This window comes from Pristiophorus japonicus, chromosome 13 (genome assembly GCF_044704955.1).
Source record: "Pristiophorus japonicus isolate sPriJap1 chromosome 13, sPriJap1.hap1, whole genome shotgun sequence".
Taxonomy (NCBI): Eukaryota; Metazoa; Chordata; class Chondrichthyes; family Pristiophoridae; genus Pristiophorus; species Pristiophorus japonicus.
In genome coordinates, this window is record NC_091989.1 from 61,442,822 (window position 1) to 61,469,070 (window position 26,249).

The 26,249-nt window shown below is 43.2% G+C and overlaps 1 protein-coding gene across 1 annotated transcript; it reads left to right on the plus strand.

The window, feature by feature from the left end:
• Nucleotides 1-475: 475 nt before the first annotated feature.
• On the plus strand, nt 476-25,217 carry strap (serine/threonine kinase receptor associated protein). The gene is made up of 10 exons (XM_070897569.1): nt 476-571; nt 684-848; nt 11,212-11,347; nt 12,148-12,229; nt 12,308-12,380; nt 13,260-13,359; nt 14,746-14,883; nt 22,059-22,195; nt 24,291-24,440; nt 24,705-25,217. The coding sequence occupies exons 2-10, from the start codon at nt 737-739 to the stop codon at nt 24,764-24,766; spliced, it is 990 nt and encodes a 329-aa protein (XP_070753670.1). The 5' UTR covers nt 476-571; nt 684-736; the 3' UTR covers nt 24,767-25,217.
• Nucleotides 25,218-26,249: the final 1,032 nt, after the last annotated feature.

Consider the following 26,249-nt stretch of genomic DNA (forward strand, 5'->3'; position numbering starts at 1 on the left):
ACCCCTTTTATATCCGGAAGGTTGTTTGTGTCCTCCTTAGTGAATACCGAACCAAAGTACTTGTTCTTCATTATCAACCACACGGCCAATATTTGTATCATCTGCAAACTTCTGAATCATACCCCCTACATTCAAGTCCAAATCATTGATATATACCACAAAAAGCAAGGGACCTAGTACTGAGCCCTGCGGAACACTCTGGAAAGAACCTTTCAGTCACAAAAACACCCATCAACCATTACCCTCTGCTTCCTGCCTCTGAGCCAATTTTTGATCCAACTTGCTGCTTTGCCTTGGATTCCATGGGCTCGTGATTTTTAATGGTTTGCCTCCTGATTTGTGAGGCAGTGGTGTTGCCAAGACTAGTTCACTGTAAAGATTTGCGTTTGGGATGAATAAATATTATGAATGGAGCAAGATTAATAGAGCTGCGCATGTGCGGCAGCGGCGCTCTTCTGCTCTCCCGGGCGCTTCCGGCGGTGCCTGACGTCATTTCCGCTGCAGCGCCGGGGCAGCGCGACAACCGCCGCAGTCCCGGGCCTCGCTTCCCGCCCGCGACACCTCACCGTCGGTAAGTGCGGCCGGCCCGGGGTGGGGAGCGGGCTCAGCCTGGGCCCGGGGTGGGTGGGGAGTGTGAGTCTGGGCCCGCTGGTCTGACCGTTTCTCTCTCTCTCTGTTTGCAGGTTGCCGAGGAGCGGAGCCGCGCTGCCTGGTGGCCGCTCCCCGAGGTCCGGAGATGGCGATGAGACAGACTCCTCTCACCTGCAGCGGCCACACGAGGCCTGTGGTCGATTTGGCTTTCAGCGGGATAACACCTTATGGCTACTTCTTAATCAGCGCGTGTAAAGGTAGGGCCGGGCCGCCGCTCCCCGGGGGACGGCAGTACAGCGGCTGCGGTGCGATCGGGGTTTAAAGTATCGCATCCACCAGGCCTGTGTACCGCCTGAGATTGGGGGAATGCAGCAGCCCATGTATTAGCTTAACAGCAAACAATAACCTATCTTTCAAATCCCATTTTATTTTATGTTCGAACTACGCGTCTGGTTAAGATTTGCAAAATAGAGATGTCCTTGTGCTTCAGATAAAATGGAGGAGGAATTTTGTATGCCAAGCCGTTCCGATTGAATACTCTGTTGACTTGAAAACATGTTCTTTGTATTTTAATTGAGCCTACTTTGTAAAACTGTAAAACATCCTGAACGATGAACAACGTGGGTGATATTCTGCCAATTAAATTCTGAGTTGTATATCGGGTAACGCCTCTTCAAATGACAGCGTAATGAGTCAGAGCCTGTAGCGTGAGGCCAGGATTCGGAGGATGAGAGTTACATTTGAAAGATCTTCCCAGTTTTGGATTTCAACCCTGGACAGCTAGGTTCAGCTTAAAATCCTGGAGTCCTCATAATAAATATCACAACTTGATATGTCTATAGCATGGGGACAGGAGGTGTCCTGTAAGCTCCACAAGCCTGTTCTCCCATTCAATGAGGTCATGGCTGGCTGGTATCCTTACTCTATTCTAGGCTCCATATCCCTTTTATACCCTTGGATAGTGATTTAATGAGGTTTTTAGGATTTTGAAAGGAATTCATGGGGTAAATAGAAATATTTTATACTGGTGGAATCTAGGGCAAGGGGATGTAGCCTTACAATCAAGTTAATAAAGCATAATGAATCCTAGTCTTTATAAATAGAGGCATAGAGCACAAAAGCCAGGAAGTTATGCTGAACCTATATAAAACTAGTTCAGCCCCAGCCATAGTGTTGTGTCCAATTCTGGGGACCACACTTTAGGGTACAGAAGAGATTTACAAACTATGATGGACAGGTAAGGACCATCTGGTCCATTGAGCCTGTCCCCCACAATTGCGATACCTTGTGTATCACAATTTATACACTCCACCCCACCCAAAATCATGTGATCTCCTGGGAGAGGCTAAAAAACAGATTTTAAAAACCCAGGCAATTTGGGAGAACAAATCTGGGAAATAGTCCAGGAGATCACTCTGGCCATTAAATTCCCTGCAATTCCCTTTACTGCAAGGGGGTAGAGTATAAAAGCAGAGAAGTCCTGCTACAACTGGCGAGGCCATCTAGAGTACTGCGTACAGTTTTGGTCTCTGTATTTAAGGAAGGATATACTTGCATTGGAGGCTGTTCAGAGAAGGTTCTCTGGGTTGATTCTGGAGATGAGGGTGTTGACTTATGAAGATAGGTTGGGCCTATACTCATTGGAGTTCAGAAGAATGACAGGTAATCTTATCGAAACATAAGATAATGAGAGGACTAGACAAGGTGGATGCAGAGAGGATATTTCCACTCATAGGGGAAACTAAAACTAGGGGGCATAGTCTCAGAATAAAGGGCAGCCCATTTAAAACTGCGATGAGGAGGAATTTCTTCTCTGAAGGTTGTGAATCTATGGAATTCTCTGCCCCATTGAATATATTTAAGGCGGAGATAGACAGATTTTTGAGCGAAAAGGAAATAAAGGGTTATGAAGAGCAGGCAGGGAAATGGAGTTGAGTCCATGATGAGATCAGCCATGATCTTAAAAACATAGAAAATAGGTGCAGGTGTCGGCCATTTGGCCCTTCGAGCCTGCACCACCATTTAATAAGGTCATGGCGGATCATTCACCTCAGTATCCCTTTCCTGCTTTCTCTCCATACCCCTTGATCCCTTTAGCTGTAAGGGCCATATCTAACTCCCTCTTGAATATATCTAACAAACTGGCATCAACAACTCTCTGTGGTAGAGAATTTCACAGATTCACAATTCTGAGTGAAGTTGTTTCTCCTCATCTCCGTCCTAAATGGCTTACCCGTTATCCTTAGACTGTGACCCCTGGTTCTGGACTTCCCCAACATCGGGAACATTCTTCCTGCATCTAACCTGTCCAGTCCCGTCAGAATTTTATGTATCTGAGATCCCCCCTCATTCTTCTTAACTCCAGTGAATACAGGCCCAGTCTCTCCTCATATGTCAGTCCTGCCATCCTGGGAATCAGTCTGGTGAACCTTCGCTGCACTCCCTCAATAGCAAGAACATCCTTTCTCAGATTAGAAGACCAAAACTGAAAACACTATTCTAGGTGAGGCCTCACCAAGGCCCTGTACAACTGCAGTAAGACCTCCCTGCTCCTATACTCAAATCACCTAACTATAAAAGCCAACATGTCATTTGCCACCTTCACAGCCTGCTGTACCTGCATGCCAACTTTCAATGACTGATGTACCATGACACCCAGGTCTTGCACCTCCCCTTTTCCTAATCTGCCATTCAGATAATCTGCCTTCGTGTTTTTGCCCCCAAAATGGATAACCTCACATTTATCCACATTATACTGCATCTGCCAAGTATTTGCCCACTCACCTAACCTATTGAAATCCCTCTGCAGTCTCCTAGCGTCCCCCTCACAGCTCACACCGCCACCCAGTTTAGTGTCATCTGCAAACTTGGGGATATTACATTCAATTCCTTCATCTAAATCATTGATGTATATTGTAATAGCTGGGGTCCTAGCACTGTGCCCTGTGGCACTCCACTAGTCACTGCCTGCCATTCTGAAAAGGACCCGTTTATCCCGACTCTCTACTTCCTGTCTGCCAACCAGTTCTCTATCCACGTCGATACATTACCCCCAATACCATGTGCTTTAATTTTGCACACCAATCTCTTGTGTGGGACCTTGTCAAAAGCCTTTTCAAAGTCCTAATGCACCATATCCACTGGTTCTCCCTTGTCCACTCTACTAGTTACATCCTCAAAATTCCAGAAGATTTGTCAAGCATGATTTCCCTTTCATAAATCCGTGCTAACTTGGACTGATCCTGTCGCAGCTTTCCAAATGCGCTGCTATTTCATCTTTAATAATTGATTCCAACATTTCCCCACTACCGATGTCAGGCTAACCGGTTTATAATTCCCTGTTTTCTCTGTCCTTTTTTAAAGTGATGTTAGATTAGCTACCCTCCAGTCCATAGGAACTGATTCAGAGTTGATAGACTGTTGGAAAATGATCACCAATGCATCCACTATTTCTAGGGCTACTTCCTTAAGTGCCCTGGGGATTTATTGGCTTTCAATCTCATCAATTTCCCCAACACAATTTTCTGACTAATAAGGATTTCCTTCAGTTCCTCCTTATTAAATGGTGGAGCAGGCTCGAGGGGCCAAATGGTACTCCTGCTCCTATTATGTTCTTATACCTACCTTCTGTAAGAGTTAATCTCTGCCGCAGCCAGAAACAAATCCAGCTTTTGCTTGAAGGAATTCAGTGAGTCTGCATCCACCACATAAGAGGGCAGCTTGTTCCAGAGGTCTAATATTCTCTGAAAAGAACCATCTCCTGATATCGAACATAGATCTAGCCTTATCCATCTTAAATTTGAGCCCCCTCGTCCTGCCAGATTATTTAATTGCAATAAATGGTCAGCTGTAACACTGTCTCTCCCTTCATTATCTTATCGGAGTAATTATTTGCAGGAAGTCTCCCGACGCTTGCGCAGAAGCAAGAGTTAGGACAATTATCTCCGACTCTCTCTCGCCTCTTTTCTCCCCCCCCCCCCCCCCCCCCCCCCGATCTGAAACCAGCCCCACATGTTGCCTCTACTACCTCCGATCCATCAGCAGCCCTGAGCCTCTGAACAGGCAGCGGGCAGCCAGGACCAGTTGGGAGAGTGGACTTTTGCGTTCAGAGACAGAGACAGAGACAGAGACAGAGACAGAGACAGAGACAGAGACAGAGACAGAGACAGAGACAGAGACAGAGACAGAGACAGAGACAGAGACGAAGAGAGCATGAGCTTTGGCGTGGTGGGCGGGGGGAAGACTCCGAGAATACGGATCACGTTCTTCCAACCCCCTGGTGCGTGCAAGCTCGGGGTGTGTGTTACAAGGGATATCTTTGGGGTGGATAAAATCCAGAAGTCACGACTCTCTCACTATTCACTTCATACCCAATAAACATGTTAACAATCCCACACAATGCCCCATCTATGGGGCGAGGGAGACGGACGGTCTTGCGTTTGGGTAAGGGTCTTCAGCTGATGGAGGGATGCACTTGCGCTGGGGTAATGGATCGAATTACAAAGTTGAAAGTCACTCAGTACTTGGGCTGGGTGGTATTAGTCACACATTCCAGAGGAACTTCAGGGTGTGGCTTATCTACTAAGGGGACCAATCAGACCTCTGCATTTCAGTTAGTACAAATAGATGCATCTTTATCTTATAAACCTCAATCATATCCCCCCAAGACTGTGCTGCTCTAAGGTAGAGTCCCAACTTTTTTAACCTAAGATGTTTTAGACTTGGAATTAGTCTACTGGCCTTCTGCACCTTTTCCAGAGCCTCAATATCACCACCATGTGATGAGACCAAAACTGGACACAGTATTCCAAGTGTGGCCTGACCCTAAGGTCTTGTACAAGGACAAAACAAAACGCCTCGCCTTGGACTCAAATTGTCCTATGCATACATCCCAACAACCTATTTGCTCTAGCTATCGCTGCAAGGCATAGCTCTTGTACCTTTAAGGATGCATGCACGCGAATGCCTAAATCTTTTTCTATCTCCATCTTTAATGCCTTTCCCTGGAAGGTGTATGAATAGAAACATAGAAAATAGGTGCAGGAGCAGGCCATTCAGCCGTTCTAGCCTGCACCGCCATTCAATGAGTTCATGGCTGAACATGAAACTTCAGTACCCCCTTCCTGCTTTCTCGACATACCCCTTGATCCCCCGAGTAGTAAGGACTTCATCTAACTCCCTTTTGAATATATTTAGTGAATTGGCCTCAACTACTTTCTGTGGTAGAGAATTCCACAGGTTCACCACTCTCTGGGTGAAGAAGTTTCTCCTCATCTCGGTCCTAAATGGCTTACCCCTTATCCTGTGACCCCTGGTTCTGGACTTCCCCAACATTGGGAACATTCTTCCTGCATCCAACCTGTCCAAACCCGTCAGAATTTAAAATGTTTCTATGAGGTCCCCTCTCACTCTTCTGAACTCCAGTGAATACAAGCCCAGTTGATCCAGTCTTTCTTGATAGGTCAGTCCCACCATCCCGGGAATCAGTCTGGTGAATCTTCGCTGCACTCCCTCAATAGCAAGAACGTCCTTCCTCAAGTTAGGAGACCAAAACTGTACACAATACTCCAGGTGTGGCCTCACCAAGGCCCTGTACAACTGTAGCAACACCTCCCTGCCCCTGTACTCAAATCCCCTCGCTATGAAGGCCAACATGCCATTTGCTTTCTTAACCGCCTACTGTACCTGCATGCCAACCTTCAATGACTGATGTACCATGACACCCAGGTCTCGCTGCACCTTCCCCCTTCCTAATCTGTCACCATTCAGATAATAGTCTGTCTCTCTGTTTTTACCACCAAAGTGGATAACCTCACATTTATCCACATTATACTTCATCTGCCACGCATTTGCCCACTCACCTGATGCTGATCATGCCCTGCCCACATACATAACACTGCACTTATCTAAGTTAAACATCATTTTCCAATCATGAGCCCAGTCTCCCAATGCATTATGATTTGCCTGAATCAGATGAGACTCTTCTGCAGTTCTAGCATTCGCACAGATCTTGGTATCATTTGCAAATTGTGCCTCCAACCTCTGAATCCAGATCATTAGTAAAAATAGTCAAAAGCAATGGTCCCAACGCTGATGCCTGTGGGACACCACTGGTGATCAGTCTCCAAACCGATCCAAATCCATCAATAACTACTTTGCCTGCGTCCTTCCAGCCAATCCTGTATCCAGCTCAATATATTTCCACTGATAACAGAAGCTCCAATCTTAGAGAAGCCTCTTGTGTGGTACCTTGTCAAAAGCTTTTTGGAAATCTAAGTAGACAATGTCTATTTGACTTCCCTCATCCACCAACTTTGTAACTTCTTCAAAAAATACAATTAGGTTTGTGAGACATGAGTTCTTTTTTTTAATGTTGGGTGTCCCTAATGTCCCTCCCTATCCATGTATTCATATATTTACTATAATGGTTACAGGGATGAGAAATTAGTTACGTGCACAGTGTTCTTAATTATAGATTCCAATAACTTCCCCACAACAGGGCTTAGACTAATGGGTCCATAATTTCCTGTTTTTTTCCTCTTTTTTTTTTTCTCTCTCTCTCTCGCTCTCTCACCTTTACTTAAAAGCTTGGAATCCTGCTATTCATTTTGTAAATTTTTCAGAGGCCCATGCCTCAGACAGAAAAATTGCATTTTTTAATAAGTTTTCAATACACATTGATTTTTTTAAACAATTTTTATCCCTTGTTCAGCAATCTGGATTAAATCTGCCCTGAACACAGTAGCTCTAATAGTATACTCTTGATTTGAAGTTGCTTAATTCAAATTATTGGGATAGTTTTAATTTTTACTGCAGAATTATAATCAGTAAATTTGTGCAGGTCTATTGAACAGCGTTAACGTTTGGGGAGGGGGGGTGGAGGGGAAGGTCCATATTGCCAATGGCAAAGTTCTATGTTAAGCAAACATTACAGGATAGCATTAAGGATGTTAAAATCCCTGATAAGCGGGTTGAGGTACAAGTCCTCCAATGGCGATTTTGGCTTTGTCTGGGTATGTTTTACAGTTAAATGAATTGTCTTTTGATTCAATGGCACCCAAGTATTTTTAGAACGAATATTACTTTTCCAAAATGATCGATAGTTTTAGAACTCTTATATCTTCACTGCTTTCCCCGCTCAGCATCTGCACTGAGTGTTCATTTTAGGTGATTTCAACTTCCAGCTCATTATGTGCCCTCCTATCCTCCCTTAATCTCTCCCTCCATATAAACACCCGTACCCATATTCACCGAACTTCTTTGACTTTGCAATCTCATTGTGTCAATCACAGATAAAGCCATCTCTGATCGCTTCCTTGTATCACTCTCCACCCACATCTCCCCTTTCCCCTCCCGATCCCACTTCCTTCTGTGTCCACTGCTGGAAAAAACGCTTCCCCTGAATCACTTACAACTGCACTTTCAAATTCTCAACTATCTAGCCTTTGGCCTTGCATTGAATCTGCTCAATCTCACCCTCAGCTCCATCTTTGATGCCTTGTCTCCATTAAAATAATTTCTCTCTCTTGCTCGTGAACATTCAACCACGTACCGCTCCATCACCAAGACCACCCACTACCACCTCCATAACATTACCTGATTCTGCCCCTGCCTCAGCTCAACTGCTGTTGATGCCCTCATTCATGCATTTGTTACCTCTAGAGCTGACTCTTCCAATGTTCATCTAGCTAGCCTCCCATCTTTCACGGTTTATAAAACAAAAAAACTTGAGCTCATCCAAAGCTTCACTGGCCGTATCCTAATTCGCACCAAATCTCGTTCAACCATCAATCCCTATGCTCGATGACCAGCATTGGATCTTGGTCCAGTAACGTTAGATTTTAAAATTCTTGCTTTTGTTTTCAAATCCCTCCATTTCCTTACCCCGTCTGTCTCTGTAACCCCTTTCGGGCCTAGTCCTGGACTCCTCCATCACCATCTCTGGGTATGTCCTCGCCTACAGACAGGACAAACACACCAGAGGAGTTGGCACAGTGGTACATGGGAAGGAGGGAGTGGTCCTGGGAGTTCTCAATATTGACTCCAGACTCCATTAAGTCTCATGGCTTCAAGTCAAGCATGGGCAAGGAAACCTCCAGCTGATTACCATCTACCGCCCTCCCCCAGCTGATGAATCTGTATTCCTCCATGTTGACCATCACTTGGAAGAAGCACGGTAGCAAGGACACAGTGTACTCTGGGTGGGAGACTTCAGTGTCCATCTTCAAGAGTGGCTCAGTAGCGTCACTACTGATTGAGTTCTGAAGGACATAGCTGCCAGGCTGGGCCTGCGGCACATGGTGAGAGTCAACATAAGGGAAAAATGTACTTGACCTCGTCCTCCCCAATCTCCCTGTCGCAGATGCACCAGTGACCACCGCACAGTCCTTGTGGAGTCGAAGACTCGTCTTCACACTGACAGCACCCTCCATGTTATGTGGCACTACCACTGTGCTATCTAGGATAAATTCAGAACCAGTCTAGCAGTGCAAAACTGGGCATCCATGAGAGGCGGTGGGGCAGCAGCGGAACTTTACTCCTCCACAATCTCTAACCTAGTGACCTGGCATATCCTTCACTCTACCATTGCCATCAAGCCAGAGGACCAACCATGGGTCAATGAGGAGTGTAGAAGAGCAGGCCAGGAGCAGCACCTTAAAATGAGATGCCAAACTGGGGAAGCTGCAGCGTAGGAGTTTCATGTGTGCTAAACCAAAAAAAAAAACAAGGCTGAAGCATTTGCAACCTTCAGCCAGAAGTGCTGAGTGGATGATCCAGGTTGGCCTCCTCCTGGCGTTCTCACCATCACAGAAGCCAATCTTCAGCCAATTCGATTCACTGCATGTGATATCAAGAAACGGCTGAGTGCACTGGAGACAGCAAAGGCTATGGTCCCCGACAACATTCTGGCTGTCGTGCTGATGCCAAACTGTTCCAGTACAGCTACAACACTGGCATCTACCAGACAATGTGGAAAACTGCCCAGTTAGGTCTTGTCCACAAAAAGCAGGACAAAACCAATCCGGCCAATTACTGCCCCGTCAGTCTACTCTCAATCATCAGCAAAGTGATGGAAGATGTCATTGACAATAGTATGAAGCGGCACTTACCAATAACCTGCTCACTGATGCTCAGTTTGTGTTCGGCCAGAATCACTCTGCTCCAGACCACTTGCAGCCTTGATCCAAACATGGACAAAGAGCTGAATTGCAGAGGTGAGATGACTGTGTATGCCTTTGACATCAAGGCAGCATTTGTGGTATCGAGGTGTCCTAGTAAAATTGAAGTCAATGGGAATAGGGAGAAACTCCACTGGCTGAAGTCATAGCTAGCACAAAGGAGGATGGTTGTCGATGTTGGAGGTCAATCCTCTGCCCCAGGACATTGCTGCAGTGCCTGAGGTTAACCATCTTCAGCTGCTTCATCAATGGCCTTCCTTCCATCATAAAGTCAGAAGTGAGGATGTTTGCTGATGACTACAGTGTTCTGTTCCATTTGCAACTCCCCAAATAATGAAGCAGTCCATGCCCGCATGCGGCGTGATGTGGACAACATTCGGGCTTGGGCTGATAAGTGGCAAGTAACATTCACACCACACAAGTGCCAAGGAATGACCATCTCCAACTAGCGAGAGTTTAACCACTGCCCCTTGACATTCAACGCAATTACCATCATGTTGGGGTCACCATTGACCAGAAACGTAACTGGACTAGTCACCTGAGTAGGTGACAGGCAGGGTCTTCTGCACTGTCTCTTCTGACTCCCCAAAGCTTTTCCACCATCTACAAGGCACGAGTCAGAAGTGTGATGGAATACTCTTCACTTGCCTGGATGAGTGCAGCTCCGACAACATCCAAGACAAAGCAACCTGCTTGATCGGCACCCCATCCACCACCTTAAACATTCACTCCCTCCACCACTGGCACACCATGTACCATATATAAGATACACGGCAGCAACTCGCCAAGGCTTCTTCGGCAGCATCTCCCAAAACCGCAACCTCTACCACCTAGAAGGACAAGGGCAAGCAGGTGTGTGGGAACACCATCACCTGCAAGTTCCCCTCCAAATCACACGCCATCCTGACTTGGAAATATATTGCTGTTCGTTCATTGTCGCTGGGTCAAAATCCTGGAACTCCCTTTCTAACAGGACTGAGTACATTTACCACAGTCTGCGATGGTTCAAAAAAGGCATCTCACCACCACTTGTCAAAAGCAATTAGGGATAGGCAATAAATGCTGGCCTTGCCAGTGATGCCCACATCCTAGAAACAAATAAAAAGATCTCTGCGCTCCTCCAATTCTGGCCTCCTGTGCTGCCTTGATTTTTAATTGCTCGACCATTGGTGGCCGTGCCTGCTGTTGCCTTGGCCCTGAGCTCTGGAATTTCCTCCCTAGATCTCTCTGCTTCTTGACCTCTTTCCTCCTTTAAGATGCTGCTTAAAGCATGCCACTTTGACCAAGCTTTTGGTCAGCTATCCTTATATAGCTCAATGTCAAATGTTTGATAATGCTGCTATGAAGTTGCTTGGTATCTTTTACTGCATTAAATGTGCTATTTAAGTGCAAGTTGTATAATTTCTGTCATTGCAATTCATAATGTTTGGTATTCTTTCAGATGGCAAGCCTATGATGCGCCAGGGTGACACAGGGGACTGGATTGGGACGTTTCTGGGTCACAAAGGTGCTGTCTGGGGAGCCACATTAAATAAAGAGGCCAATAGGGCAGCAACCGCAGCAGCAGATTTTTCAGCGTGAGTACTTCTCTCTTTTGTATATAGTAGTGGTATAAATATCTCGTCACCAAAGACAGCTAATAACCTTATTAGCCAACGAGTTTATTGCAATAAGATCTAAAATGGTTGCTGATGTGGCCTTTTTTAAAAAAGAAAAACTCTGCTGCACAGAAAAGGGAAAGTTGAGCCAAATGGAAAACTTTCCTTTCCATGCACTCTGATCCAAGTACGGGCACCTAGCATTGTCCTGCGGTTTGCCAACTGGGTAGCTCAAGTCCAACGCTGTTTTTCAAAAGTAATTCTATATTGGCTAGCGGTGTTTCAATGACATTCCGTGGGCCACGTGGCTGCTCACCACAGGCCATTTATTCAATCAATCCAAGGCAGCTCCATTCTATTTACTATTTGTATTACTTGCTTTGTTCCGTTTATATCTTGAGCCTGGCAATGTGGAAGGGCTGTTTGTAAAGCTATTGCCTCTTTGATGGACAATCCTAAATGGAAACACTAAGATCTGTTGGTATTAGCAATTGGAAGAGGTACACAAATTAACAGGGCATATTTGTAAACTTGAAATGTGACTCCCATTGTTCCATGTGATGCACTTATGTGACCTCTCCTTCACTGGAGGTTCCTGATAACTTAGCCAATTTCAGTGGCTTGGTAGGTTGGATGAAGTGTGCATAAATGTCAGTCAAGGCTGGGATTAAACTTGTGTGGTAGTTGGTATTCAGGAAAGCTGAAGCGTTTCAGCAGTCATATATTTTTCATGTGGCAATGAGTAATTTCACAAGAGTTTGTCAATTTTCTTTCCTCAGCAAGGTGTGGGATGCTGTGACAGGTGATGAAATTATCACTTTAGCCCATAAACATATTGTCAAAACTGTGGACTTTACTCAGGTAAAATCTATTTCTAATTCAATTAGTATTTCTGCCCATGATTTTTAGAACCTTTCTAACTTGAGGTTTTTTTTGCAGGATAGCAACAACTTGCTGACTGGCGGACAAGATAAAGTTTTGCGTATTTATGATTTGAACAAACCTGAATCAGGCGAGTCTTGCTATAGAAATGGCTTACTGTGGGTAGTATGTAAAAGTAAGGGTTTTGTTTCAACCGCCCCATCGTGATGTTGCTGAAAAGAGATGGCATAAATGTATAGCAATTAGTGTACAGTGCATTAGTTATTGGATTACAAATGTGATCAGCTAAACCTTTTGTGCAGTGATGCCTTGCTTAGAATGGTAGCCACGAAATGCCCTGTATGTGGTATTTGAAGGTAAAGTACGTGATGAATATTAGCGATTTGTTGGGTATTAAAGTTTCAACGGTTTTATGTGTAAAGTTGATGCTAGTAAGAACTTATTACAGTCATGTCTGATTGGGGAATTGCTCGTTAATCTAGTTTGTAACTTTGTTCATCTGGATTAAGTATAGAAAGAAGAGGAAATACTTGCATTTATATAATACTTTTCGCAACCATTTTTTGTGATTTTGATTGAGGGGTAAACATTCGCCAGGACACTTGGGAGATCTATCCTGATCCTTCAGAATAGTGCCGTGCGATGTTTTATGGACAGGCGGAGCATCAGTTTAACAAACTGCTGGAATCTGTTGTACTTGGAGGAGAGGCTGACTAGACATTACGAATGTGACTGGCTAGAAAAACATACTTAACATAGTATTTGAAACTTGGGACATTGAAGGAAAACAAGTGGCAAAGTAAAGGTGTTAAGCTTAAACGCATATTCAAAGGTGAGCTGGGACAGAGCAAGACTGAAGAATACAAGTAATTGTGTAGGTGAGGAATTTGTATGTTATGCTTTCAGATGTCACATTTGTTAGCAGGCTGTCATTCTTGCAATGAGACTTGTTCACTTGTCATTGTTGAATATGGTGTTCTTATGTGAATCCTGATATTCTTTCTCTCAGAACCTCTGGAGATCAGTGGTCATAGTTCTGGTATTAAGAAAGCACTGTGGTGTAATGGGGACAAGCAGATACTTTCGGCAGCTGATGACAAGACTGTAAGGTAAGGAGGAACTTTGCTAAGACCATAGTCAAGTTCTGAATGACTGAACAAATGTTCACTTGAATATTTTGCAAAAGATAAAATCTGTGACCTTGGGGGAAAATGGAAGGGTTTCTGAGCTTGACTGGAGGGGGAAAAGGCACAAATTCAGGTAACACTGGTTCATCTGTATATGTTTACATGGTTCTGCTCCTTCAAGTGGCTAGTCTCAATAACTTTCCCCAGATCGTTTTACTAATAGCATTGACAATTGTTGGTCCTTTTTTTAATTAAACAATTCAAGCCCAAAGGGTAATCAAAAAGCTGTGGATGCTAAAAATCTCAAACAAGAAAACGCAAAATGCAGAGAACGCTCAGATCAGTCAGCTTCTGTGGCAAGAACAGAGAAGTTAATGTTTTAGGCATGGATCATTCATCAGAACATTGTAGAGCATTTAAAATGGAACAAACCAAAGGATTTGGTGGGGGGCAGAGCACGATATTATCACAAGACAATGGGAAGCTTGAGAGAAATTAAGGACATCTACAAGACATGGGAAATCTTTCTGCAAAGAGCATAAGCAAGAATATTGCATTAGAGGGCAAAATGTTTTTTTGCTGGCAAGGGCTGTATGCATCTGAAAAGACTTAAATGGATAATTTACTTATGTGTCATTTTGGTCAGTGGAATTGAATCTGCTCTGGTCCCATATTTCCCAGAAACGAAGGTTGTTCACTTGGAGGCCCCAGTGCAGGCTTATTCAAATTGGGGAATTGAATTCTAAGCACGGTTTTGAAAAAAGGCCGGATCCTATTTCAAAATAATTGAACTTCGAGCAGTTCCAGATGTGCTGAAGAATGCTGTTCATTGTACCACAAGGAAACTGCAGCTCCCAGTGCAGTACCTATGGTTTGAGGAATAATGCCATTTGTTTAGAATTGCATCCATATTTTTATATAAAGAAATCTGGTAACATTTTGTAATCTGATTTGTCAGGTTTGTGGCTAACAGGTGCCCGTTGATTTTATTGGTCCAAACCTTCTTTTCAGTTTAACTGGATCTTCTCCACTGCCTCTGGCTGTCCAAGATTGGTGATGGGCTGTTGGTTTTCACCTCTGCCACCTTCCCGCTTCTCCAACATTAACGTTCCCTGAGTTCCGTTGATCTTTCAGGCTGTTACTCAGTTATTCCTGGCGACCAGTACAAAATCGCTTGATTGAAATAAGATTACATGTGTGATTCCAGGCTAGAGTTGGAAGAGGGCTCTGGTAAAATAAGCAGAGCTTCAATTTAAAATGAAGGTCGTATTAATGAAGGCAGAAGGGAGCGTTTTCCACAAGCCTATTTAAATTGTAGGTGAAACTTGTTAGTGTATTTTAATATTTTTTGTGGTTTTATTTGTATAGGCTCTGGGACAGGACTAGTATGACTGAAGTGCAAACCATTCATGTTGGATCATCTGTAAGCAGTGTCGAGTACATACCCGATGGAGAGATACTGGTTTTAACCTATGGAAAAACGGTTGCTTTTTACAATGCACTAAGGCAAGTTTAGTCAGTTGACATTTATGTTCATTAGACTTCAATTAGGAAATATGCTGTTTTTCATAGAATTTGAAAACAACAACATGTATTTATATAGTGCCTTTAACGTAGTGAAATGTCCCAAGGCACTTAACAGGAGTATTATGAGAATAAATTTGACACCGAGCTGCATAAGGAGAAATTGGGGCATGTGACCAAAAGCTTGGTCAAAGAGGTAGGTTTCAAGGAGAGTCTTGAAGGAGGAAAGCAAAAAGGGCCACATTACAGCAAAATTCTAAAGGGGCAAAGTGTTAAAAAGACAAGCCTGAAGGCTCTGTGCCTTAGTGCGAGGAGTATTCGTAATAAGATGGACGCATGAACTGCACAGATAGCTGTTAATAGGTATGATGTAATTGGTATCACGGAGACCTGGCTCCAGGGTGACCAAGGCTGGGAACTCAACATCCAGGGGTATTCAACATTCAGGAACGATCGACAGAAAGGAAAAGGAGGTGGGGTGGCATTGGTGGTTAAAGAGGAAATTAATGCAATAATAAGGAAGGACATTAGCTTGGATGATGTGGAATCGATAAGGGCAGAAAACGCTAGTGGGAGTTGTGTACAGACCGCCAAACGGTAGAGAGGTTGGGGACAGCATCAAGCAAGAAATTAGGGATATGTGCAGTAAAGGTACAACAGTTATCATGGGTGACTTTAATCTACATATTGATTGGGCTAACCAAACTGATAGCAATGTGGTGGAGGAGGATTTCCTGGAGTGTATTAGGGATGGTTTTCTAGACCAATATGTCGAGGAACCAACTAGAGGGCTGGCCATCCTAGACTGGGTGATGTGTAATGAGAAAGGACTAATTAGCAATCTTGTTGTGCGAGAGGCCCCTTGGGGAAGAGTGACCATAATATGGTAGAATTCTTTATTAAGATGAAGAGGACACAGTTAATTCAGAGACTAGGGTCCTGAACTTAAGGAAAGGTAACCTCGATGGTATGAGATGTGAATTGGCTAGAATAGACTGGCGGTTGATGGTGGATAGGCAATGGTAAACATTTAAAGATCACATTGATGAACTTCAACAATTGTACATCCCTGTCTGGAGTAAAAATAAAACGGGGAAGGTGGCTCAACTGTGGCTAACAAGGGAAATTAAGAATAGTGTTGAATCCAAGGAAGAGGCATATAAATTGGCCAGAAAAAACAGCGAATCTTTGAGGACTGAGAGACTTTTATAATTCAGTAGAGGAGGACAAAGGGTTTAATTAGGAGGGGGAAAATAGAGTATGAGAGGAAGCTTGCTGGGAATATAAAAACTGACTGCAAAAACTTCTATAGATATGTGAAGACAAACGTCGGTCCCTTGCAGTCAGATTCAGGTGAATTTATAATGGGGAACAAAGAAATGATGGACCAGTTAAACAAATACTTTGGTTCTGTCTTCATGAAGGAAGACACAAATATAACCTTCTGGAAATACTAGGGGATCGAGGGTCTAGTGAGAAGGAGGAACTGAAAGAAATTCTTATTGCCGGGAAATTGATGGGATTGAAGGCCGATAAATCCCTGGTGCCTGATTGTCTGCGTCCCAGAGTACTTAAGGAAGTGGCCCTCGAAATAGTGCATGCATTGGTGGTCATTTTCCAACAGTCTATCGACTCTGGATCGGTTCCTATGGACTGGAGGGTAGCTAATGTAACACCACTTTTTAAGAAAAGAGGAGGAGAGAAAACGGGTAATTATAGACCGGTTAGCCTGACATCAGTAGTGGGGAAAATGTTGGAATCAATTATTAAAGATGAAATAGCAGTGCATTTGGAAAGCAATGACAGGATCGGTCCAAGTCAACATGGATTTATGAAAGGGAAATCATGCTTGACAAATCTTCCAGAATGTTTTGAGGATGTAACTAGTAGAATGGACATGGGCGAACCAGTGGATGTGTATTTGGACTTTCAAAAGGCTTTTAACAAGGTCCCACACAAGAGTGTGCAAAATTAAAGCACATGGTATTGGGGGTAATGTACTGACATGGATAGAGAACTGGTTGGCAGACAGGAAGCAGAGAGTCAGGATAAACGGGTCCTTTTCAGAATGGCAGGCAGTAACTAGTGGGGTGCCGCAGGGCTCAGTGCTGGGACTCCGGCTATTTATAATATACATTAATGAATTAGATGAAGGAATTGAGTAATATCTCCAAGTTTGTCGATGACACTAAGCTGGGCGGCGGTGTGAACTGTGAGGAGGATGCTAAGAGGCTGCAGGGTGACTTGGACAAATGCATGGCAGATGCAGTATAATGTGGATAAATGTGAGGTTATCCACTTTGGTGGCAAAAACACAAAGGCAGAATATTATCTGAATGGGGCAGATTAGGAAAAGGGGAGGTGCAACGAGACCTGGGTGTCATGGTACATCAGACATTGAAAGTTGGCATGCAGGTACAGCAGGCAGTGAAGAAGGCAAATGGTATGTTGGCCTTCATAGCTAGGGGATTTGAATATAGGAGCAGGGAAGTCTTACTGCAGTTGTACAGGGCCTTGGTGAGGCCTCACCTGGAATATTGTGTTCAGTTTTGGTCTCCTAATCTGAGGAAGGATGTTCTTGCTATTGAGGGAGTGCAGCGAAGGTTCACCAGACTGATTCCTGGGATGACAGGACTGACCTATGAGGAGGGACTGGATCGACTGGGCCTGTATTCACTGGAGTTTATAAGCATGAGAGGGGATCTCATACAAACACAAAATTCTGACTGGACAGGTTAGATGCAGGAAGAATGTACCCGATGTTGGGGAAGCCCAGAACCAGGGGACATAATCTAAGAATAAGGGGTAAGCCATTTAGGATTGTGATGAGGAGAAACTTCTTCATTCAGAGTTGTTAACCTGTGGAATTCCCGACTGCAGAGAGTTGTTGATGCCAGTTCATTGGATATATTCAAGAGGGAGTTAGATATGGCCCTTGGGGCTAAAGGGATCAAGGATGTATGGAGAGAAAGCAGGAAAGGGATATTGAGGTGAATGATCAGCCATGATATTATTGAAGGTGGTGCAGGCTCGAAGGGCCAAATGGTCTACTCCTGCACCTATTTTCTATGTTTCTATGAAAGAGACATGGAAAGGTTTAGGCGGGGAGTTTGAGCTTGGGGCCGAGGCAACAGAAGGCACGGACACCAATGGTTGAGCGATTTATAATCAAGGATGCTTCAGGGCTGAATTAGAGAAGTGCAGACATCTCGGAGGCGGGAGTTTTGTGCGGCTGGAGGAGATTAGGAAAAAAGTTACATTTAAACAGTGCCTTTCACGACCACTGGACGTTTCAAAGCGCTTTACAACCAATTGAATATTTTTGGAGTATAGTCACTGTTGTAATGTGGGAAATGCAGCAGCCAATTTGCACAAAGCAAGCTCCCACAAACAGCAATGTGATAACGACTGGATAAACTGTTTTTATGTTGATTGAGGGATAAATATTGGCCAGGACACCGGGGATAACTCCCCTGCTCCTCTTCGAAATAGTGCCATGGGATCTTTTACGTCCACCTGACAGAGCAGACGGGACCTTGGTTTTAACACCTCATCCAAGAGATGGATAGAGAAAGGGAGGGGCGAATGATGTATGATCCTGGTATTTGTAGTGAAACCTCTGAATCATGAATCAATTCAAGTTTTAGAAGTGTACTGTTGTAATCTGCACCCAGTTTTTAGGCTTATTAGAACATGGCTTATTAAAAGCTATTGCGGCAGAAACTAGACATCATTTAAGTGATTGGGTAAGTGAAGAGAAATAATATAAAAGGATATAGGGAAAGGGCAAGGAAATATGATTTAGACACAACTCCAGTTGAAAAGCTAGCACTGGCCCAAATTTGATATTGCTCAGCACTAATGAGGCCACAAGATGGCTGTCAAAAATGAAAAATGTCACCCTGGATTCAATATGTGGTAATTAATATTTGGGTTAAAGCATATTATTGGGATGGAGAAGATTGTTTTTGTAGTTTTAACAGTTACCTCTTTGCCTCCTCTCCCATTTGTGGGTTATCCAGTGGAGCTGGGCGATGGTGCATTGGCATTGAAACCTGTCATGTTTAGGAACCCATAGAAATTTACAGCGCAGGAGGCCATTTCGGCCCATCGTGTCTGCGCCGGCTGATAAAGAGCCGCACGGCCCTTGGTCAGCAGCCCTAAAGGTTACATATAAACCTATGAACAATGACGGAAAGGCAAAGAGCACCCAGCCCAACCAGTCCGCCTCACATAACTGCGACATCCCTTATACTGAAACATTTTACACTCCCTTGTAGCCATGTGATCTCCTGGGAGAGGCAGAAATCCAGGCCAATTTTGGGAGAAAAAATCTGGGGAAATTCCTCTCCGACCCATCCAGGAGATCACCCTGGCCGTATTCTATTCCCTGCAGTACTTACCATTTATATTTGCACCGTCCAACCATCTCTTAAAGTGGTGAGGGTTTCTGCTTCCACCACTCCTCCAGGCAGCACGTTCCCGATCCTTACAACCCTCTGCGTAAAGAAGCCCCCCCCCCCCCCCCCTCAAATCCCCTGTAAGCCTTCCACCAACCACCTTTAAACCATGCCCCCTCGTAATAGATCCCTCCACCAATGGAAATAGACCCTCACTATTCATTATATCCCCTCAATATTTTGTACACCTCAATGAGGTCGCTTCTCAACCTCCTCTGTTCCAATGAGAACAAACCCAGCCTAGCCAATCGGTCCTCATAACTAAGATTCTCCATTCCAGGCAGCATCCTAGTAAATCTTCTCTGCACCCTCTCGTGCAATCACGTCCTTCCTATAATACAGCGACCAGAACTGCATGCAGTACTCCAGCTGTGGCCTAACCAAAGTATTATACAATTTAAGCATAACCTCCCTGCTCTTGTATTCTATGCCCTGGCCAATAAAGGCAAGCATTCCGTATGCTGTCTTAGCCACCTTATCCACCTGTCCTACTTTCAGGGATCTGTGGGCAAGCACTCCAAGATCCCTTTGTTCATCTACACTATTCAGTGGCCTACCACTTAATGCGTATACCCTTTCCTTATTATCCCTCCCAAAGTGCATCACCTCTGAATTAAATTCCATTTGCCACTGCTCTGCCCACCTGACCAGTAGATTGATATCCTCCCTCAGCCCAAGGCTTTCCTCTTCATAATCAACCACACAGCCAATTTTAGTGTCGTCTGCAAACAACTTAATCATACTCCCTACTTTCAAATCTAAATCATTGATATATACCACAAAAAGCAAGGGACCCAGTACTGAGCCCTGCAGAACCCCACTGGAAACATCCTTCCAGTACACAAACATCCATCAATCATTACCCTTTACTTCCTACCTCCAAGTCAATTTTGGATACAACTTGCCACTTTGCTCTGTATCCCATAAGCTTTAACCTTCATGACCAATCTACCATGTGGGACCTTATCAAAAGCCTTGCTAAAATCCATATATACTACATCGTACGCACTACCCTCATCGACCCTCTTGGTTACCTCCTCAAAAAATTCAATCTGGTTAGTGAAACATGATCTTCCTGTAACAAAACCGTGCTGACTGTCCCGAATTAATTCTTGCCTTTCCAAATGCAGATTTATCCTGTCTCCCAGGATTTTTTCCAATAATTTTCCCTGAGGTTAGGCTGACAGGACTGTAATTACTCAGCCTATCCCTTTTTCCCTTTAAACAAGGGTATTACATTAGCAGTCCTCCAATCCTCCGGCACCATGCCCGGATCCAAAGAGGACTGGAAAATGATGGTCAAGGCCTCTGCTGTTTGCTCTTACTTCGCTCAACAGCTTGGGATGCATTTCATCTGGGCCTGGGGACTTAACTACTTTCAAAGCTGCTAAACCCCTTAATACTGCCCCTCTCTTTATTTCATCCAGAATATCGCACTCCTCCTCGATAGCAGTATCTACATTACCCCTTTCCTTCGTGAAAACAGATGCAAAGTATTCATTAAAAACCCTGCCAACTTCTTCCAACTCTACACAAAGATTACCCTCATGGTCTCTAATAGGCCCTATCCTTTCTTTAGTTACCCTCTTACTCTTAATATATTTATAGAACATCTTAGGGTTTTCCTTACTTTTACTAGCCAAGAATTTCTCATGCTCTCTTAGCATTTCTAATATCCTTTTTAATTTTGCTTTAACTTTCTATATTCCTCAAGATTCTAAGGTATTTAGCTGTTGTATGACATAAGTGTTCCTTTTTTCCTTAATCCTCCCCTGTAAGTCCCTAGACATCCAGGGGGCTCTAGAATTATTTTTCCCAGCCTTTTTTTTTTAAGGGCACATGTTTGGCCTGAGCCTTCCGGATCTGCTCCTTGAATGCCTATCCTTGCTCTGACACTGATTTACCCACAAGTAGCTGTTTCCAGTCCACTATGGCCAAATCACTCCTTAACTTAGCAAAATTAGCTTTTCCCCAATTCGGAACTTTTATTCCAGACCTATTCTTGTCCTTATCCATAACCAATTTGAATCTGACTGAATTATGGTCACTGGCACCCAAGTGCTCTCCCACTAATACCCCTTCAACTTGCCCAGCTTCATTCCCCAAAACTAAATCCATGACCGCCCCCTCTTGTGTTGGGCTTGCTGACTTAAAAACATTCTATTGAATGCATTTTAAGAATTCTGCACCCTCTATACCCTTCACACTATATTTGTCCCAATTAATATTTGGATAGTTAAAATCCCCTACTATTACTACCCTATGGTTTTTGGACTTCACAGCAATTTGCCTACATATTTGCTCCTCTATCTCCCTCCCACTGTTTGGGGATCTAATACATGTCCAGCAGTGTGATCGCCCCTATTTTATTTTTCAATTTGACCCATATGGCCTCATGTTAGAGGGATCATCAAATCATCTCTCATCAGCGCTGTAATAGTTTATTTAATGAGTACTGCAACACCCCCCGCCCCCCCTTTACCCCCCTCTCTATCTTGTCTAAAAATCCTGTAGCTAGGAATATTGATCTGCCAAACCTGCCCCTCTTTCAGCCATGTTTCTGTAATGGCTATAATGTCATACTCCAGTATTTTCATGTTTGTAGAGTACAACCTTGGTAGGCCAAAACATTTGCATTTGCTGAAATGTGTCAAGGTTTCGGTGCCTTCTGTGACGTTTGTGCTGGTGTTTTTTCAGTCTTGAGCTGATCAAATCTTTTGACGCACCAGCTTCAATCAGCTCTGCTTCTCTTCACCCTGAGAAAGACGTCTTTGTTGCAGGAGGTGATGATTTCAAACTGTACAAATTTGACTACAATACGGGCGAGGATTTAGGTAGGTCTTCATGCCTTTTCAAGTGCATTAGTTGCTCTGTGTTAAATTGTATTTCACGTCACAAAGTTCCTTGCCACAGCATGATGTAGGATGGCTGCTGCTTGATGAATACCCTGTAATAGCAGTTCCAGTGTATAGAATGGCCTTGTGAAAATTGAAGTTTACCTGTGCCCTCTGGTACCTTAAGCTTGTACAAATTAACGTCTCTCTCCGCATAATTTTTTCCAAAATGTTGCATTGGACCACGGCTTGGGTGTGCGTTTGCATTTATTAAGTGGATCTGAAAGGCATATTTTCTGTAGTCAGCTTGTGTGTGTCAGGGTTCTTTCTGGATCACTATGAAGACTTGCAGCAATGAATGAAGAGCTTGACTGGGCATTCCATGATTGTTTTGGGGTAGGGTTGTTACAAATTTGATTTCAATTACTCCATTGAAGTGGTTACTCTTGGCTTCAAAATGAAGCTATTGAAGACTGCTGAGAACAGAGCAGTAACTTGAGTTCAATGCGAACAATTCCTTGTAGGATTCATAAAAGGACGACAAAGATCTGACCTACGATAAGTCGTGGTAATCTTTGATCGGAAATTGGATACTTCAAGACCATTACATAAACTCAAACTATAATCTGTCTTGCGTAATTAATCTTTAACTGATCAATCAACACCTGCAGTATCAGCTCTGATGGAATTACTGGAGTTGAGCCTGCACTGCCCTTGGCCCCCTGCTCTGTATCTGCAAGTTGGACATCTCCTAGATTAAAACTGTATGGCTGCCAATTCTCTTGTTGAGGATAATAGCAATATTGTACATGAAACACTGGTTTGTTTTCAATCAGACTTGTCGCTACAGTAATGTAATAAATTGTTGGAATTTTACAAATTAAATCTAGTTTCCTGTCTGAAATGAGACCTGATTTCATGACAGACTTTAATCTGATTGCACAACTAAGAACAAAAAAAAGTAGTAGTGTAAGCTTTTGCACCATGGGAGGTGAAAATAATTGCTCTTCGAGTGCATGCAGTGTTTGGTATGCTGGCTTATTGTGTGCCTTAACTCTTGAGTTTTCTGTACTTATGTGCTTGCGCTGTATGCAGTTTTTTAAGGATTGTAGCTTTGTGTAATGAAGATATCTTTGAATGCAAGGCTGTTGCAAAATGGCAGCTTACTCAGCATCTGTGAAAAGAGACAACTTATGATTCTTGTCTGTTCACATGAAAAAATTGAGTCTCCTGTGGTGTTGCTCAGTTAGTTGGAGGAGATGGAGTGCCTTTGAGCTGTTGGATGATGCTGGCTCGGATGTGAAGCAAATGAGAATAACCTGCTCTTGTAATACTGTACTGTTTTTAAAGGTTGCAGCACCACCTCTGGAGAAAGCAAGAACAGGCATTACTATAACCACATTGACTGTTTTCAGTGTGCTCTGCTTATGACAGTATCAATGCAGGGATTTTAATATTGTGGATGGATTTATAATCTCTGCTGCTCCTGCTAGTTCTTTTACAACAAACAAATTAGAAAGGAAGACTTGCAGTTATTATAGTGTCTTTCATGACCTCTGTGTCATAAAGCATTGTACAAGCAATGAAGTACTTTTGGTGTAGTCATTAAGAAATGCAGCAGCCAATTTGCACACAGCAAGAGCCCACAAACATCAATGTGATAATGACCAGATAATCTCTTTTTGTGATATATAAATTGATGGATAAATATTGGCCATGGCACTGGGGATAACTCTGCTGCTTTTTGAAATAGTGCCATGGAATCTTTCATGCTCACCTGAGGGCAGACAGTGCCTCGGTTTAATGTCTTGTCCTCACAGTGCAGCACTCACTGCACTGGAGTGTCAGCCTAGATTTTTGTGTTCAAGTCGCTGGAGTGGGACTTGAGCCCTCAACTTTCTGACTCTGGCGAGAGTGCTACCAACTGAGCCATGGTTGAATTTTCCAGTAATTTTACAAAGTGAAAAGCAGCAAAATGGGAATTTAATGTTTCAAAAAAAAGGTTAATTTATCAACGGTTTAAAAAAGAGTTGGTTATATCTATCTCCGCCACAGTTACCCTGTTCTAAGACAAATATAAATCCTTTTGTTACAGAGTCATACAAAGGGCACTTTGGTCCAGTTCACTGTGTAAGATTTAGCCCCGATGGAGAATTATATGCCAGTGGTTCTGAGGATGGAACTCTTCGTCTGTGGCAGACAACTGTTGGAAAAACTTATGGGTTATGGAAATGCGTACTCCCTGGTAAGTACATTTTGGTACCTATGTACATAGTCCATGTTTCACTGAGATATTTAATCTTATTTCACACCACAAACTTTGAGCAATGCCACCCTTTGATACTGTATACAGAATCTTTTGATTTTCTGGAGGAACAGTTTTGGTTAGGTCAATTCTCAGATGGCATTTGCTGAATGTGCAGATCACCATCCTTGGGTGAAATACTTGTAATTATTCTGTCATTGTGTTGAACTGCATATATTTTACACTTGTTTCCTTGAATTACAGAGGAGCTTGGCTCTGAAAACTCCGATTCCATCTACGGCACCCCTCCAGAGGTAAAAGTTTGAACTGCCCCAACTTGAGAAAAACAAGCAAGCAGCATTCAGCGGAATCGCTGACTGAAAAACAAAGAGCAAGCCTACCATAGTATATGGTTATGGCAAATTCAGACATCTAAATGAACCATATCAGTAACTCAAAAGTTGAAGACTACTGTAGTTAAGTCTGAAAGACAAGCACTTGGTGTCTGCAAGGAAGAAAAGTAGTAAACCTGGGCGTGTTCAGTGCAGCTGCCTCCTGTCTTGGTGTTGGTTTAATTAAGCCTGCCCAGTAACATCTGTATATATTTTAATGTATCTTGGCAGACATTTCTGTTCGTGTGGAGGAAGAGTGGTAAAGTTACAGATGTAACATCCTGGATTCAAGTATATTTTCCTTGTAAAAGAATACATTTTTCTTTTTCCCTCCATAAATTCAATGCTAATACTTTGGTTTAAAAATAAAAGGTTATTCATTCTATTCATTTTAAATTGTCTGCTATTTGTCAATTTGCAGTATATTTGTGTAAATGATGCCTCAAGCAGCATTAAACTGCCCCCCCCCCCCCCCCACACACACACACACACACACACACACACACACACACACACACACAAGGTACCAAACAAAACCTGCTTCAAGATCATTTGTATTCTAAAAATGTTAAGTATTTGCACCTGCTTAATTATTGTGCTGCTTTGTGCAACTAAATGCTTGTTTATTCAGAAGTACATTGATCTGGATATGACTGCTTCTTGAAATGGATCCGTTAAGTCTATATTGTCCTCTCCAAAAAAAAAATTAAACGACTGCCATTAATTATTTGCAGAAATTACATAAGTCCTTTCTCTGGTTAGGAACTATATTTGGAATTGTACCTTGTGTATGTCAATGTGGTATGGTTCACTTCTATAGCCAACATTTTTGGTTAGATTCAGCACTATAGGATCAATGAGTGTCTTGTTCAGTTCTGGTTATGTTCAATGCTGCATCCCAATCATGGGATAGATGACCTTTTGAGTTACTGCCTGATCCTGACGTGTCCATTTCTCTTTTTGTTCTAATTTTCAGCATTGTTGGGTTACAATGCTCTTACAAAATGTTTTGTGACACTTGTCTCCTGATATAAAACTCAATAAAAGTGGGTCAAGATATGAATCCTGCTTTTGCTTTGATGGACCATGTTCAAATATTAAATTTGAATGCAGATTAATGAGTAGCTAGTTTCTCAAAGCATGATTTGGTGTCAATCGTACAGGTTGTTGCACATGCCTCATTAAATGGACTGTCCAAGGTGGCAGTTATTCACAGGTGCTTATTAATTGAAATATTTTAGAATTCCCACATTCCAATGGGGAATCCTCAAATGTAGTGTTGCTGACTTCATTGTGGGACAATTTAAATTCCCCCTGCTCTTTTTTTCTAATCTCAGCTGTAGCTGCAGGGAGATGCTGATTGAAGTCTTAAGTACCTGTCAATAAGGAAATTTAAAAAAATCAGTATCCCTGGACC